Here is a 17,325-nt window from a genome sequence, read left to right on the forward strand (position 1 = left end):
CTGTAGTGTGGATGGCCTCTAGCTCAGTTCCTATCACCAAGTCCTGTTCCTCTTGGGAATTTCATGAACTGGGACATCACTGTGGATTTATCGGATTTCTCCTCTAGCCTCCCCAGAATGGCCACTGGGCTCTGCTTATAGAGTTCTAGGACTTCTCTAAGTCACAGCTCTGAGCTGTAAACTAGTTCCATTCACCTAAGAACGTGTAGTTGGATTTATCATTGGACAGCCGCACACTTCAGTACCGTTTCCCGTTGTTGTTACCCGACAGAGGCAGCCTTGACTCACAGTCATACCGTCATGGGAAGATAAGAAACATGAACTATTCCATTAATACCATGATACTTGTGTGGAAGAGTCAAGTATTATCTTTTCCACTTTGTAAAACTTTTATATGAATGTTTTAACTAACTAACTAACTAACTAACTAACTAACTAACACACACACACACACACACACACACACACACACACACACACACACACCCTGTAGAACCTCTGTTTACACAAGGCCCTGCTATGTTCTAGGATTAAAGTTGCTGACCTCTTCCCCCTTCATTTCCAGTGCACTGATTCTTTTTAAACTAGCCAACAGCAAAAGGCTGTGAGGTTGGACCCCAGCCACTGGGGAAAGGCCACAGTCACCTCCTGAATTAGAATAAAAACCCAGGGCACATCCTGTGCTGGTGAGCAGCACACCTCTTTTCAAAACTGCAGTTCTTCCATGTCCCGACACATCAGTTCCCATGGTGGTCTCTTTCTACCCAAGCATATTCCTCACGTGGCAGGAATGGGAGCCTGCTGGCCACATTGCATCCACAGTCAGGAAGCTCTGCTTGCGTTCTCCTTTATTCAGTTTGGGATCCCAGCCCTTGGGATAGTTGGTGCCCCTCCATTCAGACGGGGCCTTCCTCTTCTCTAAACCTTTCTGTAAACACCAGCAGAGGCACACCCAAAGGTGTTTCCATGGTGATCCTAAATCCAGTGAAGCTGACAATGAAGATTAGCTGTTAGCTTTTATCCCACCCCCTGTGAGTCTTGGAGTGGTATATGCTCCTGTCTCAGGGTTCTTTAAGGTGTGTTTGTTGAAGTCTGAGAGTAAGATTCCCTCCGCCCCTTTTCTCCACTGCTGTCCTCACTCTGCTTGAGCTAGCGACTGCATGCCGTGTCTGAGATGCTCTCTGCTGTGTTTAACTTGGCGAACAGAGTCTCTCATTCTAGCATTTCCACTGGGTTTCTCCCTCCCCCAATGGCGGTCCCTGAGTCTTGTGTTTCTTACTTTATCTCCCACATCCCGAGCTGAGCTCCTGTCTTTGCTATCCTGCTTGCTTCTGTGTTCTTTAAAGTCGCTGCGTGTTTTCTCTTGTTAGCAACTAGATTTTGACTCCTCCACTCTGCACCTCGTTTATCAGACTTGTTCATTGAGGGGGTCTGGTCTTTGGGGGTGTTGTACTCCGCTTTTCATGCTTGTTGTGGTTTATATATCTGTTGGTATGGCATTCTTCAGGTTTTATTTGGGGGTCTTCGTGAGCAGCCTTCTCTTTCTGATATAATTCTTAGTCACACTAAGAGAGGAGAAATCAACAACACCAGACCAAACTAGAAAATGATGCAGAGTAGGCTATGAAGTTAACATTTGTTTAGTTAAAATTAAAAATAGATGAGTAGGGAGCATGCAGAGCCCTGAAATCTTTGGGGTGTCCAGGCTCCGTGCTTTCTGACAGTTTATACCCTCCGGGAGACACGCAGCTATGCCGTGTACTCTGCTGGGGAGTCCAAGCTCACTCTTGCTGGCCCTGAGTTACAAGGCACATAGGTGGCTCCAGAGGTCTGGTACCCGCTGACCTCAGGCTCAGGGCTGCCAGTTGTCCACAGTTATCTTCAGGTAATGGAGTCTGCTCCCATCCTCAGGAGGAGGTGGAGCGCTGTCCACCACCCCTTCCCTCTCAGACCCTAGCTTTCTGCAGCCTGAACCTCTTAACACTGGTGTGACCCCTGTCCCACCACAACTGCCTCCTCCCAGGGGCTGCAGCAGGTAGTCCCCAGCTGCTCCCTGGCACGTGGTTATTCTTGTTCTTCAGGTCCCCAGAATAGCTCAGTCTCAAAACATCAGGCCGGCTCCCTTACACACAGCCCTCTGAAATGGGAAATGACAGACAGGACTTTCTGAAACGTTGGCCTGTCACACGAGAGGAGTCATCATCTGATAGATTTCCCAGATGGATTGGCAGCTTTCCAGAGCTTCTTCACTAAGTGGCCTGCCAGCCTTACCTTTTGGAGAGGCACCAGGCTCCCTCCCCTGCTCGCACTAAAGCCCTGTGCCGCCCATTCCTTTGGCTCCCTTGCCCTCCCTCCCTGTCCTGTCACCTCCTCTGTGACTTGTGGTGGGCTCCGCATCTCTCTCTCTCTGTTATCATCTGTTCTCTGTGGTCTGGCTCTTCCTGGAGTCACTCGGAGGCAGCTGCCAATCTACCTCACCCCAGGCACCCCTCAATTCTCTGAACTGTTATTATGTGTCTGTAGTGACAGTTATCAAGTCCTTACCGCATGTCTTTTGCCTTCATCCAACAGAGTTTGGGAATTTTTATTTTCATTTCATTCATTTAAAAATATTCTCAGATCTTACTAGTGATTTCTTTGTGTGCACCTGCTTGTGTGTGTGGTACAAGGAATTGAACCGTGGACACTGTACCTACCAGGCAAGTCCTTCACTATTGAGTTGTTTCTTCAACCATTCCTCATCTGTTTTTACTTGTTTATTTGTGTTGAGACAAGGTCTCAGACTGGTGCCAGGGTCAGTTTGAACTCACAGCCGACCGCCCTTAGCCTCCCAAGGTGTTTCTGGCATGAACCAGTACCCCCAGCTCTGGTGATTTCTTCTGAAACATCTTTATCTCCTCTTCCTCCAGACAGCTGTATTCTGACTTGCCACAGTCTGCCGTGAATTGGTAATAAACACTTCACATGAAAGATCCTTCCTACGGTGTGTTCCAGTTACCTGCATCTGTACTAGTTACCTGCATTTGTACTAGTTACCTGCATTTGTACTACAGTTACCTGCATTGGTACTAGTTACCTGCATTGGTACTAGTTACCTGCATTTGTACTACAGTTACCTGCATTGGTACTAGTTACCTGCATTGGTACTAGTTACCTGCATTGGTACTAGTTACCTGCTAGTTACCTGCATTTGAACTACAGCTTTCATTTACTTACATGTTGTAAACCAACCTGTGATTCATTAGCTCTCTTACATTTCTCATTATCCTTTAAAGAAAATTACAAAAAAATCTATATTTATTTACATCTTAATCAATTCCAGTGCTTTTCATTTTTCTGCATAGATTGAGTTTCCTTCAGTCTGAAGATAAAAATGAATGCTAAAAATTTTTGTAGCATTTCTATACCTGAAGAAGCCTTTATTTCAGACATATTTGTACGAGGTGTTTTTGCTAGATACAGAATTCTAGTTTATGGCTTTTATATTTCGTTTGTCTGGTTTGTATGTGTGTGTGTTAGGTGTGTAAGTGTGTGGTGTTGGAGCACACATGTGATGGCACACTTTTCAGATGTCTATTTTCTCCTCCTTTTGTTTTGAGGCAGGGTCTATGGCCGAGCTGCATATTCCGTGCTAACTGGCCTGTGAGCTTGCACACAGTTCGGCTTCTGCTTACAGATGTGGGTTCCAGGGATTGAATTCGGGGCATCAGGCTTGAACAGCAAGTGCCTTTACCCTCTGAGCCATCTCTCTTGCCCTGTGTGTTTGTTTATTGTTATTTTATTGTTTGAGGGAGCTATTATTGTTGGCTGGCTTGTTTTGAGATAGTCTCTAAAGGGCAGACTGGCCCTTGACCTTGCTATATTGCCTAGGTTGGCTTCTGGTTCACGATGATCCTCCTGCCTCAACGGCTTGAGTACTATGATTACAGACGTGTACAACAATGGCCAGCTCTACATTTTGAGCCCAAGAAGATTTTATCTTAGTTGTCTTCAGCCTTCATGGTATCTGACGGCCATTCTTATCCTCTTCCCTCTGTGTGTGATGTTTCTGCTTCTCAGGAGGCTGGTAAGACTTTCTCTTTATTGTTAATTTTCAGCAGTTTGATAATTGATGCACTGTTTACCGCTGTAGAGTTGGTGGGACCTGGGGGGATGGAGATGCTAAATGAAGCCAACTAAAGTCTCATCCAATAGCCAACTCTATTCAGAGCCTCAGACAGTTTATACTCTGGGGGTTAAGAAAGGTCACCTGACTAAAGTTTTCATGAGTTCAGGCTGTCTACAGTCACAGTGCATGTGTGTGGGTGACTCCCTGCTGTGCTTTATCCCATCTGCTCCTGTGTTCGGGGCTGGAGCTGGGAGTGGGCTTGTCATCGGAGTCACACCTCATCTCTTTGGTGTAGGTTTTGTGTGATGCTGTTGTATAAGGATGCAGAGAGGTTTATTCTCTCAGTGCTAATTTAGCGACATTTCGTCACATAGTACACTTGCTCCTTAGAGGGGTTTGTTTTCTTGTTTTCTGCTTGTAAGCACCTAACATGTATACCTGTCTGTACACATTTCTAGCAGCTGATTGTGTTATTCTTTGGTTTCTCAAAAACCGTGTTACTCTTGATGCGTCGGCCTCACTTGCCAAGTGTAGATTGTTTCTCACCTTTCCCAGGCCCAGCTTCAGAGGGAAAAGGAAGAAGACCAGCTGAAGCTGCACGCTAAGCTTGCGAAGCTTGATGTCTTAGAGAAGGAGTGTTTCCGACTGACGACAACTCAGCAGACCGCTGAGGTGAGCAGCTGCTTCTCTGAGGGGGCGGCGCCGGGGTGGGGGGACGCAGAGCTGCCATTGTACGGGGTGAGCGGTCGGGATTTGGAGCACTGCGTGTACAGGTCTCAGAAATCAGGGTGACTCCTGCCCGTGGACAGAGTGTTGTGTCGTGGCCTGAGTGAGCTTGTCTGCTGACACCAAAGTCTGACTCTAAGATGGCAGAGCATCATCTCCATCCATCAGGGGTCTGACCTGAAGTAGTAACTAGTGAAAGACCCCCGGAGAGATCTCCCTTCAGGAGAGACCCCCGGCTCAATGAGCACGCAGTGACCACCGATCAGATGCAACAGCACAAGGTTTATTCAAACACAGGTACCTGGGGCAACCAAGCCTCTCGGAAGACCAGCGCGCCTCTGGGTTGGTGGGATGGGTTTTTATAGCAAGAAGCGCGGGAAAGCATTAGTCAAAGGGTTCTGATTGGATAGTTTAAACAAGGCGCTAATGGTTCTGATTGGACAATTCAAGTGAGGCGCGAATATATAAGCATAAATCAAATGGGGCGTGGATTCAGGCTCAGGGCAGTTTGTGGGTTTCCTTGGTAACCAGATATGTGTGTCGACTCAACCCCTATCTAGAATTCCAGCTGCTCTGGTTGCCTTCTAGCTGAATTCCTTTGTTCCCCTACGTGCCTCACAAGCTAGGGGGTTTGCACAACAGGGCAATGCTTATCGGCTATCTGGGCTGCGGTGGGGCCATTCTATTTCCTGGAACTGTCTTTTGTTCCCTTATAAGCCTTGCAAACATAGCATTCCTATAGGGGTGCCGGGGGTCTTTCATTCCCCCATTTTCTTTTTAACTAAATGGAATCTTTCATTTACTGAGGTGCATAAAGGTGAGGGGCCAGGGGTGGTGGCTCAGTCTCTGACTGATGGAGTCATTGATATTGTTGAGTTAGTACTAGAGTCTGAACCATCGAAATTCTCTCCTTAATAAATTGAATGAGCCTGTTTAAAATGCAAGGGCCAAACATCAAAATAAGCACAAGGATCAGTAGGGGGCCCATGATGGTCGATATGAGGGTGGTGAGCCATGGGGACCTGCAGAACCATCCCTCGAACCATCCTTGTTGTTCCTCAAAATATCTCTGTCTCTGCTTCAACCGCTCTCTGAGTTTCGCCATGCTATCTCTGACCAAACCTGTATGATCAGCATAGAAACAGCATTCTTCCTTTAGAGCGGCACATAGTCCCCCCTCCTGCAGAAACAGGATGTCCAGTCCCCTACGATTCTGGAGTTCACAATAGGTGGGTGGGGGGGGGCATATATAATTTCAAAGGGAGTCAAACCATGGGGTCCGGGGGTATTCCGGGCCCGGTAAAGGGCTAAGGGGAGTAGGAGCACCCAGTCTCTAGAGCCAGTTGCAAGCGTCAATTTGGTTAAAGTCTCCTTAATGGTTCTATTAGCTCGTTCTACCTGTCCTGAGCTCTGGGGCCGGTATGCACAATGAAGCTTCCAATCAATCCCCAGCAATCTGGCCACTCTCTGACTTACCTGGGAGATGAAGGCAGGCCCATTATCGGACCCCATTACCTGGGGCATCCCATATCTGGGAAAAATGTCCTCCAACGACGTTGGCTGTTTCCTTCTTGGTGGGGAATGCTTCCATCCATCCAGAAAAGGTGTCCACAAAAACCAGGAGGTAACGGTAGCCATAGAGTCCGGGCTTTACCTCTGTGAAATCTATTTCCCAATGAGTCCCAGGGCGATGGCCCCTTAGGCGGGTTCCCTTGCCTAAGTGGGCCTCTCCGGGGTTCACTTGGGTGCATGCTGGACAGCAGCTAGAGGTCACTTGCTGGAGTATTTGGTCCTGGTTCAGTAGTATAGCCCCAGAAGTCTCGTCGGCCAGTAGCGCCTTCATTCTGCCCTTGCTTAGATGGGTCAGTGCATGAAGGAACTTGAGCATGTATTGGGTATGGGAAGTAGGCATGACTAGTTTGTCTTCTTTTGTATAAGCCTGCTTCTCAGAGTCCCATTCCGCCCCCATTTTCTTTGCTAGCTCAGCCGTCCACCGGTATCTCCTACTACCGGTGGCCCCCTGGACCAAAGCGGAACGGTCACTGAGGGGGCCTCCAGAAGGTTATGGGTTGCCCCCCGATCTTGAGGGTTATCTGAGGCTCAGGGGGGGGCTCCTGGCCTGGACCCCCTAGTCTTCCAGATTAAGGAGGTCCACAGCCTTGGGTCTGGGTCGTCGGGGTCCCTGTGGTCTCTGTGGGCATTCCTGAGCCCAATGTCCTTTTCCCTTGCAGTATGCACACTGGTCCTTTTCCAAGGGGGGTCGCCTTTGTTCTCCCATCCTAACTCCCTCTCTGTCCTGGCCCTGCAACACTACGGCGGCCAATGTCTTGATCCTCTCATCCTGCTTCTGCCACATCCTCTCCTCCCTTTCCTCCGGGGTTTCCCTCTTGTTAAATACTTTCTCTGCCTCCTTTAACAGATCCAAAAGATTCAATGTCGACAGTCCTTCTAACCTCTGTAACTTAGTCCTGATATCTGGGCTCGACTGGTAGATAAATGACAGGATAACTCCTGGCGCCTGCCCTGGGTCCTCTGGATCATAGGGGACATTCTATAAGCCTCTTTTAGCCTTTCTAAGAATGTGGCCGGCGTCTCCTCCTTTCCCTGGATGGTGCTTCTTACCTGGGCCAAATTAGTAGGCCGCCTAGCAGCGGCACAGAGACCCGCTAAGAGCAACTGGCGATAGAGACGTAGGTGTCCCCTACCTTCATCGGTGGTATAATCCCAATTCGGGCGCGTGAGGGGAAAGGCTATGTCAATGAGATTGGGGAGCTGGGTAGGTCTCCCATCGTCGCCGGGGACCAGCTTCCATGCTTCCAGGAACACCCGCTGCTTCTCCTCCACAGTCAGGAGGGTCTGCAAAAGCTGTTGGCAGTCATCCCAGGTTGGCCGATGGGTCACTAGGATAGACTCAATCAAGTTGGTTAATGCCACGGGATCTTTGGAAAACGGGGGGGTTAAATTGTTTCCAGTTATAGAGATCAGAGGCCCGAGAATGGCCAGTACTGGAGATAGCGGCCGGGCCCTTCTCTGAGGGGAAAGGCCTTGGATCCCAGGGGGGTGTCATCCCGGCGGGCCCGAAGGCGACCGGCAATAGGTGAGGGAGCCGGGGTACCCCCTGTGTCCCCGCCAGTTGCCATCCTCTCAGGGGCTGCTGTCCCTCCGATGGCCGGCGTCCCTGTTTCCGGTCCCGCGGCTGGCGCGGCCGGTGCCGCGCGATAAGGTGGCGGCTCAGCTGTTAGGAGGTCAATGAGGGGAGGATGGAAGGCTTGAGAGCCTCTTTGCGGGGAAGTATAGGGTATAAAGAGGAGGAAGAAATCGCAGGAGGTGCGGAGGGCGGGGGAGAAGCCAAAGGGGTTGTAGAGGGACCTAGGAGGAGGGCTTGACCCATGGAAATGGATTTTCTACCAGGGATCTCCAGATGGCTATATAGGGGACCTGGTCCGGGTGCCCATGGGGTTTGGGAGCAAAAATCTTCCCTTCAACCTGTGAAATCAAAGAGAGGTTAAAGGAGCCCTCTCGGGGCCAGCCGACATCCATCATAACCCATTCGGCCTCGCAGAGGGTGGCCCATTTATTCTTTTTGATGATGACTCCTTCCTTGTTGCCACGGCCTTTTACGTCCGACCAGTGGTCGAGGGTGAGGCTCAGGGGCGTAGCGACGGTTTGTCCCATTCTGGTGTCTAGATAAAGAAGAATTAGGCAGCAAACAAGAAACAGACAAACAACAGACGTGACAACAAATCGCGCTGCGCGGCTTCGGTGCAAAACCGAAAGCAAGAACTCGGTCGGGGATTGGGAGGGTTTGCGCCCCCCGTCCCCTGCCAACACCACGTATCCCTCGGATACCTGGGAGGCCCCGAAAAACCGTGCCCCAAAGGGGACTTCAGACTCCCGTGGAACGTCTTCCAGGGTTGGTGAGCGAAGTCCGGGCTCGTCAGCCCCTTCAGCCTCACCCCGATACAGAACACTAGGGGAGATACCCTAGTGCGCGGGACTCAGGCGGCCCGGCCTCATGGCAAGTCTGCCTGCCTCCTCTCCCGGCACTACAATCAGGCGGCCCGGCCTCACGGCAGACCTTGCCCGCCTCCTTTCCTGGTCCCTCCAGACGCTGCGCAGGAACAGAACTCAAACATAGAAACAGACAGCACAGAGACAAAACGGACACAGGATGGCTCGAGCTTAAACATAAATACCGAGGCCGGCCGGCTTACCTCCTGATGGTGGGTTGGTGGTCAGTGAGTAGAGGGTCTCTGTCTCCTGCCTGGCTCGCCAAATGAAAGACCCCCGGAGAGATCTCCCTTCAGGAGAGACCCCCAGCTCAATGAGCACGCAGCGACCACCGATCAGATGCAACAGCACGAGGTTTATTCAAACACAGGTACCTGGGGCAACCAAGCCTCTCGGAAGACCAGCGCGCCTCTGGGTTGGTGGGATGGGTTTTTATAGCAAGAAGCGCGGGAAAGCATTAGTCAAAGGGTTCTGATTGGATAGTTTAAACAAGGCGCGAATGGTTACAAAGCTCTGATTGGACAATTCAAGTGAGGCGCGAATAGTCAAAGGGTTCTGATTGGATAGTTTAAACAAGGCGCGAATGGTTCTGATTGGACAATTCAAGTGAGGCGCGAATATATAAGCATAAATCAAATGGGGCGTGGATTCAGGCTCAGGGCAGTTTGTGGGTTTCCTTGGTAACCAGATATGTGTGTCGACTCAACCCCTATCTAGAATTCCAGCTGCTCTGGTTGCCTTCTAGCTGAATTCCTTTGTTCCCCTACGTGCCTCACAAGCTAGGGGGTTTGCACAACAGGGCAATGCTTATCGGCTATCTGGGCTGCGGTGGGGCCATTCTATTTCCTGGAACTGTCTTTTGTTCCCTTATAAGCCTTGCAAACATAGCATTCCTATAGGGGTGCCGGGGGGTCTTTCACTAGGCGGTCTCTGTTGCCTGTCCTACACCCCGCCCCCACCCCAGTCCTTCTCGCTTCCCAGAACTGCTCTGGAACCTCGCGTCCTCTTCGCAGCCCTGTTCAGGGCTTCAGAGGTTCTCCTTCGACGACGCTCTGTCATGGCTCCTGCTCCAAACCACACAACGTAAAATGGAATGTGTGTGTGTAAGGGCTGCCATGTATGCTGGCCCTTTTCAGACTGTTCGCGCTGATGTGCCACTTGTGTGTCATTCTTTCAGCATCTTTTAAGTTTATTATTGTGTATGTGAATGATGGGGTAGGGTGCATGGATGCCATGGCATATGTGTGGAGGCCAGAGGACAGCTTTGTGGAATCGGTTCTCTCCTTCCGCTCCTTCTACATGATTCCGGGGATCAAACTCAAGTGACCAGATTTGTGTGACAGGTACTTTACCTGCTGGGCTGTCTTGCCAGCCCTTGTGCTTATCACAGTCCTTGTTTGGCAGAGCATAGCACTCAGCTCGTCAGGAACCAGGGCCAAGCCTTCCAGTTCTCAGGTGTCTTCCTGCCCTGCTCCCATCACAAGCATGTGATGGTGGCTGACATTGCTATTGTTTATTTCTGAGTGAACATTGGGACCCACAGCCATAATAGCTTTAAAAGCTGTCACATTTTTGGGAGCTTCACTGGATCTGGTGGTAGGTGTAGCAAAGCTTGGGGTTTGTTCTCCGTGGATCCGGTGCGGGCCATGAATGAAGCGATGGGTTTGTTCTCCGTGGATCCGGTGCGGGCTCGAATGAAGCGATGGGTTTGTTCTCCGTGGATCTGGTGCGGGCTCGAATGAAGCGATGGGTTTGTTCTCCGTGGATCCGGTGCGGGCTCGAATGAAGCGATGGGTTTCGTCACTGTCACTTGCTCTCAAGTACAGTAGCAAGGAAGGAAGCGTAGCTAGAAAGCCAAGAGGAAGCTTGGCATCTTTTGCCATTCCTTTTTCTTACTTTCCACTCTAACTTGCCACCTCTCCAAAGTCTAGACCCTTAGCACCATCTTGGACAGGACACTTGGCTCTGGTTTTGATACACGTCTGTTCTCTTGCAGGAGAAGATAAAGTATCTAGAGGAGAAACTAAAGGAAGAGGAACATCAGCGTAAGCTGTTTCAAGACAAGGCGTGTGAGGTCAGCAGCATCCTTAGTCTATCCAGTGCCTGCATGTCTTTGCGTCCTTCATGCTCATGACCTAGTCCACACTCGGTTCGGGTCTCCGGATTGTTACTGCTGTCTGGTTTGCTGTGCTAACAAGATTCTCACTTAGCCAGTACACCCACATACTCGGATGCATTGCCCAAACCCTGCACACAGAAATAGTCTCAGTTGAGACAACTGACTCCTAGCATACAGTAGCTTCAGCTTGAGATACACACATGCACATACACCACACATGCACATAAACCCCCCCACACACACACTCTCTCTTCCTCTCTCTCTTTAATTAATTCTATTATAAACAGAAAATAATTATAATTACCAAACCAATGTATTATGGGATATTCTTCCTCAAAAGATTTGTGGGTTTGGGGCTTTATTTTTATTGTTTTTTTTTTTTTTTTTAACATGGAGGCTCACTATGCCCCAGGCTGGCTCTGAGCTCCTAGGCTCAACCAACCCTGCCTCAGCTCCATCCAAGTAACAGCAACTAAGCAGTACTTGGCTTCAGAGAGTGTTTTATACTCAAAAGCCGAGATCTCAACTTTCATTACACATAAAGAAGCTTGTTACAGATTGGTCTTCTGAATTATTTCTTTAATTTTACAGCTGCAAACTGGACTGGAAGTCAGCAAAATTTTAATGTCTACAGTTTCACATTCACAGCACTGTAAGGAAAAGAAGAAGCCCCCAAAGGTATGCATAGACAGCTTCCCCAGATGTTACTTCCTAACTGTATGGTATACATTTATTCACCATTTAATCTTGTTTGCTTCTTCCCAGAAAGGTTTAGAAGACAGTTATGATAAAAGACTTTGTCTTACTTTTCTATCACTGTGAAGAGACAGATGACCAAGGCGACTCTTATAAAATAAAGCATTTAATTAGGGCTTGCTTACAGTTTCAGAGGTTCAGTCTATTACCATCATGGTGGGAAGCAGATGTGGTGGGAACCAGCGAGCAGCTGAGAGCTTTCCATCCTGACCCACAGGCACCAGGCAGAGAGGGGGGCAGTGAGGAGACTGGACTTGATATGGCTCTGTGTCCAAAAAACAAAAAACAAACCTAAATGCTGCCTTATGTGAATACATATACAGTAAAAACAAAGATTGAAATTTTATTTATTAATATTTGAGACAGAGTTACACACGAGTAAGTAGGTGGCTTCAGACTTGCCATGTAGCCTGGGCTGACCTTGGCTTCAGTCCTCCTGCCTGAGCCTCCTGAGTAGATGGGGTGCCATGTACGCCTGTCTAGCTGGCTGCATTTTGTCATGAATTTATTTATTTAGAGTGCGCGTGTGCACCACACACGGTGCCATGGCATGCAAATGGAGGTCGGTCGGAGGACAACTTGCAAGGCATGTTCTACCTTGTGGGTCCCAGGGGGTGAACTCAGGCCGTCAGAGCTTTTAGAAGGGGCCTTTTCCCGGGACCCTCATAATTTAATAATTTTTATAACAGAGTTGAGGCAAAGGCTCAGTGATGGTGAATTGTTTGCTGAGCAGGCATGAGAGATACAGTCCATCTCCCACTTAACTGCCTAGTGGCCATGGCAGCCCCTGGTAATTAGATCCTTGAAAAGTAGAAGCAAGGAACCCCCCATCAAGCTGGCTAGAGAAATTAGCCATACTAGTGAGCTCTGAGTTTGATTATAGGGCCTTGCCTTTGAGGAATTGGGTAGCAAGGCAATCTAGGATGATTCTCATCATCAACCTTGGGCCTCCACATGTATGGACATACATGTACACACACACTCCTCACATACGTGCTCACAAACATATAGACCACAACACAAAAAAATAGAAAAATAAAAAATAATTTTATAATAATGAAAACCACTTATTTTGCTTATTTCCTTAATCTGTTTTTAATGTCTTATTTGAGTAATGGGATTTGAACTGGAAATCCAAATAGAGAAACACTATAAATAATTTGCAAATGGAGCAATGGCTTTTATTAAATGTTTGTTTAGTGCCACTTTTTATCTGATAAGATAGAATTTTAACTTTACATATTTATTGTAGAAACTATGAGATGATAAAAGGAATATAAGACAAAAATATACCTTCTGAAAGAGAAGAGGGTAATTAACAGCAAAATCACTTAGTGAAGCACTGATTCCACTGCCAAGCTCATGGGGTGTGGAAATACCCATGTTTCCCCTAAAGATAAAAAGAGCTCTGACATGGCTGGAGACAGGGTCCGAGTTCAGGCGTGCCCATTTATCTCTAATACTGTCTGCATGTCCCAGGTGAGTATTCAGCTCAGATGTTTTGTTATACTTAGACCAGTGTCTCTAAGAGACAGAGACAGATAAACCCAGCATGATGGCACATGCTTAGAATCCCAGGGCTGAGGCAGGAAGTTCGGGAGTTCAAGAACAAGCAGGGATGTGTTGGGTCTTCTAGCACTGTGTAGACAGAAGAACACATGGGGAGTGATGCAGAGCCATCACCCTGCAGTCAGCCTGTGAATCCTAAAGGTTGACACACTGTGGAGAGGAGAGATGTATTGTAATATGGTCCTAGCTGGGGACAGAGATGCACAGCCATACTCTCAGCATGCAGGAGGCTGATAGGACACTGTCTCAAGAAAGAAAAAAAAAAAAAAGTTGACTTTTAAAGCCAGATGTAGTGATGTATATTTACAGTTCCTGTTCTCAGAAGGCTAAGAGAGGAGGGCCCTGTGTTAGGACTAACCTGAAGTGCGTAGTAAGTTACTGGCTAGGCTGGCAAACAGTTTTAGACTCCTGTCTAAAACAGGCTACTCTGTTTGCCTTCTCTGCAGTTTCCTTATTTCAAGAATCCTGTATAGTCAGGCACTGTGGCACATGTCTGCAATCTAAGTTCTGAGGAGGCTGAGGCAGTGGGATTGCCTTGATTTGAGACCAGCCTGCGATAGATATTGAGACTGTATCCCCATGAGAGAAAAAGTCAAAGAGAGTTATACAGTTTGAGCTTTGGGGTTGCCTTTGTCCCTGGAGTTCCTGCTGGGTTGTTACAGATTCACTTTTCCTTCCACACTCACTGGTGTCAAGGATCTCCCACAGTTCCATCCGTCCCTGAGGCTGCTGCTTCTCAGCCGTCACAAGTAAAGCTGGTGTGTGTGTGTGTGTGTGTGTGTGTGTGTGTGTGTGTGTGTGTGTGTGTTGATGGTGCTCTTGTGTGAATGTCAGTTTTTATTTTTCTAGGATAATTCCTCAAGAGCGCAGTTGCTAGGCCATGAGATAAATACATGTTTCACTTTACAAGAAACTGCCAACTTGTCATCCAAAGTGGTCTTACCAATGTGCAAGTGATGTAGTTTCTCTGCATTCTTGACAATATTTGATGTTATCGCTGTTTCTTTTTTTTTTTATTTTGCCCATTTTAATAGACATGTGGTGATGTTTCCTTTTTGGTTTTTGTATCTTATATTAGCCTGAGTTTCCCTAATCACAAGGTTGTTGACCACCTCTTCATGTGTCTTCAGCAGTTGAATGTTTATTCATGTCTGCTCCTGCATTCAAATTGCACTTACACTTGCTGTTATGTTTTGAGAGTTTTTCATATCATAAATATACATTAAAATGGCACTTTGCTTCCTTTTTCCCTTGCCAACCTTTAGAAAACTAAGTGTTTAAAAAGAGAGCCACCTCAGCAGATGGACCCCAGGTTTAGAGCCCTGTTTTTGGAGAGGGAAAAGGTAAGAGGATAAAAATAAAGATCATGGTTTTGCAAAATGACTTTGCTTGCAAATGCTATTTATACACCACCCCAGTAGCTTTCTACTGCTGTGATGACCAGCTTGGCCAAAAGCATCCTGGGGAGGAAAGGCTTTATTTCAGTTTATAGTCCTCCGTGAAGGGAAGTTGGGACAGGAACCTAGAGACGGGAACTGAAGCAGAGACCATGGAGGAATGATTTCTACTGCCTTGCTCTCCATGGCTTGCTCAGTTTACCACCTTCCCCAGTGAACTGTCCCCCCATTTCCCCACCCCCCACATCAATCATAATAAAATGCCTGTAGGCCAGGAGGGGGCAGCATTTCTCAGCTGGGGTTCCTTCTTCCCAGATGGCCTGAGTTTGTATCAGGTTGACAACAGTCTAACCAGCGTGTAGACTGGCAAGCACTAGTTTATTCATAGCTCTTTGTTTTCCCAGTTGTCCATTGTGGGCTGTTCCTCTAATGCAGGCTTGTAAACCTTCTGCAGATGATGCATCCCCATGGGCTGTATTGCCTTCAGAAACCTGTTCTAGCCCCTGAGCCGCAGTGTCTCTACAAGGCTCTCAGAACAGCTTCCCAGAGCAAAGCTCTGCCTCTAAACTCAGGAGAACCCGCTTCCATCTGTGACAATTTGTCTGAGCTTTTGATGGCAATGCAAGAGGAATTGGACCAGATGATTGTGTAAGTGTCTATTCTTTATCAAAATACCCATACACATTTAGATACATGTCTTCTTGTCACTTTTAAGAACAGTGCCACCTATAAAGTCATTTCACGAAGGTTTCCTTTCATTGGTTTAAAAAACGCTGTGTGGGAGTGGGTATGTGCACATGGTGCAGACACTCACAGACCGCAGAAGAGGAGCTGGGTTCCCTGCAGCTGGAGGGACCAAGGGTTGTGCCCAACTCCAGTCCTCTGCAAGAGCAGGACACATTCTCAACCCTTTAGCAATCTTTCTAGCTCCCACCTATACATTCTTAAGGCCTCTCTGGCCATTTGGACTTACTTTGTTTTGATCTACAAACTTACTGATAGTATTTTTCATTGTATCTACTCTTGTATTTAACTTTTTAACTGTGTCTAAATACTACTTGTATTCCAGAGATTTAGACTGATAGATTAAATACTATGAATCAAATGTATCAAGTCTGAAGACTTTGGGTTAGAACTCAGAAGAGCTTTTAGAAGGAGAATACATTTTTCTGTTAAAATCTTTTAATTATGTGGGTCATTTCATGAGGCAAGAACATCATTCCTTTTAGCTCCTGCCTGGTCTGCATTACAAATTTGGAAGCATCCTCAGTAAGGAAGGTCTGCACAAGAGTCATTGTGTTATATCCCATGCTCAAATACGTTTCAACATACACATCAGAACGACGTGACTTCGGTAGTGCACTGGCTGAGCTCATGAACTGCCACTGCACACGTGACTGTTCTCTTGACAGTATCTCCAGTCCCAGACATGGAACCAAAGAGGACTGTGTGTTGCCCCTGGCCAAGACCTGTAGAACTGTTCATTCTTTTTAGCTGAGAACACCAAGAATTTAGATTGTTTTTTAGATTGTTGAACAGCTAGATACTGAGATAGTTCTAAATGATAATGTTTATCATGATTTAGTTATATATCCTAATGCCGGTGACTACTTTTGAAGATTAATACTTTACTCTTAAACTAAAACTCATGGTTGAGCGAAAAATTAGATGTGACTAACAGATGATCTATAACAATATTTGATGTTTGCTCTGGTTTGGGGGGTTTGTTTTTTGGTTTTTCAAGACAGGGTTTCTCTGTGTAGTTTTTGGAACCTTTCCTGGAACTTGCTTTGTAGACCAGGCTGGCCTCGAACTCACAGAGATCCTCCTGCCTCTGCCCCCCCTAGTGCTAGGATTAAAGGCATGCGCTGCTACCACCTGGCTTATATTTGCTCTGTTTTTAATCATGCAGAAATAATCCATGTGCCATGTCAGACAATACTACTTTTGTGTTTTTATTTACTTATGTATTTGTATTGCTGAGTATTGAACAGAGGAGCTGATGTGTGGAGAAGCACTCCCTGACAGAGTTACATCCCAGCCCTGAGGTTTCTTTTCTCTGTAGGGAACACAGAGAACTACGGGAACAGATGACGGAAGCCGGAAGCCGTTCAGTCTCTGATGATGCAGAGCATGTGCTGGAGCAATTAGTCAGGAAGATGGAAAGCAAAGGAGATCAGATCTCCAAACTCAAGAAGCATCAAGACAGTGTAAGGACACTTTTCTTTAACAAACAAACAGTCACACACTACCCTTCCAGAACTGCTGGTCTTCAGAACACACAATTGCCATACAATGCTGGAAAGAAAAAAAAGAGCTACTAGAAATCTATGTATATTCAGAATTTTCTTTGGACCACCAACCAGCTCCTAAATAAAGACATGGAGACATGAGTGCTCAGTCTTAGGCTTAGCTTAGGCTTATCCCACTAGCTCTTTTAACTTAATTTAACCTGTTTCTACTCATCTACATTTTGTCTCAAGACTTTTTACCTTTCTTTCATTCTGTGTGTCCTCCTTCCCGGCTTCTTCCATGTCTGTCTGTCTGGCCACTGACGTCTCCCTGGCATCTCTTTTTCTTTCTTCCAGAGCCTAAATTCCTCTTCATACTTACTCTCCCTGCCCAGAAGTCCACCTATA

The 17,325-nt window shown here is 47.2% G+C and overlaps 1 protein-coding gene across 3 annotated transcripts in view; it reads left to right on the forward strand.

Annotated features, from left to right (window-relative positions):
* Positions 1–17,325, forward strand: part of Cep57l1 (centrosomal protein 57 like 1) — a 60,975-nt gene that overhangs the window by 41,755 nt on the left and 1,895 nt on the right. For all 3 annotated transcript variants that reach the window (XM_036168586.1, XM_036168584.1, XM_036168585.1), the window contains 6 exons: positions 4,664–4,780; positions 10,842–10,919; positions 11,556–11,642; positions 14,555–14,632; positions 15,141–15,334; positions 16,752–16,896. In XM_036168586.1, the coding sequence (XP_036024479.1) occupies positions 4,664–4,780; positions 10,842–10,919; positions 11,556–11,642; positions 14,555–14,632; positions 15,141–15,334; positions 16,752–16,896 (699 nt within the window). The remainder of the gene's footprint in view (positions 1–4,663; positions 4,781–10,841; positions 10,920–11,555; positions 11,643–14,554; positions 14,633–15,140; positions 15,335–16,751; positions 16,897–17,325) is intronic.

The sequence above is a fragment of the Onychomys torridus genome, chromosome 19 (genome assembly GCF_903995425.1).
Source record: "Onychomys torridus chromosome 19, mOncTor1.1, whole genome shotgun sequence".
Taxonomy (NCBI): Eukaryota; Metazoa; Chordata; class Mammalia; order Rodentia; family Cricetidae; genus Onychomys; species Onychomys torridus.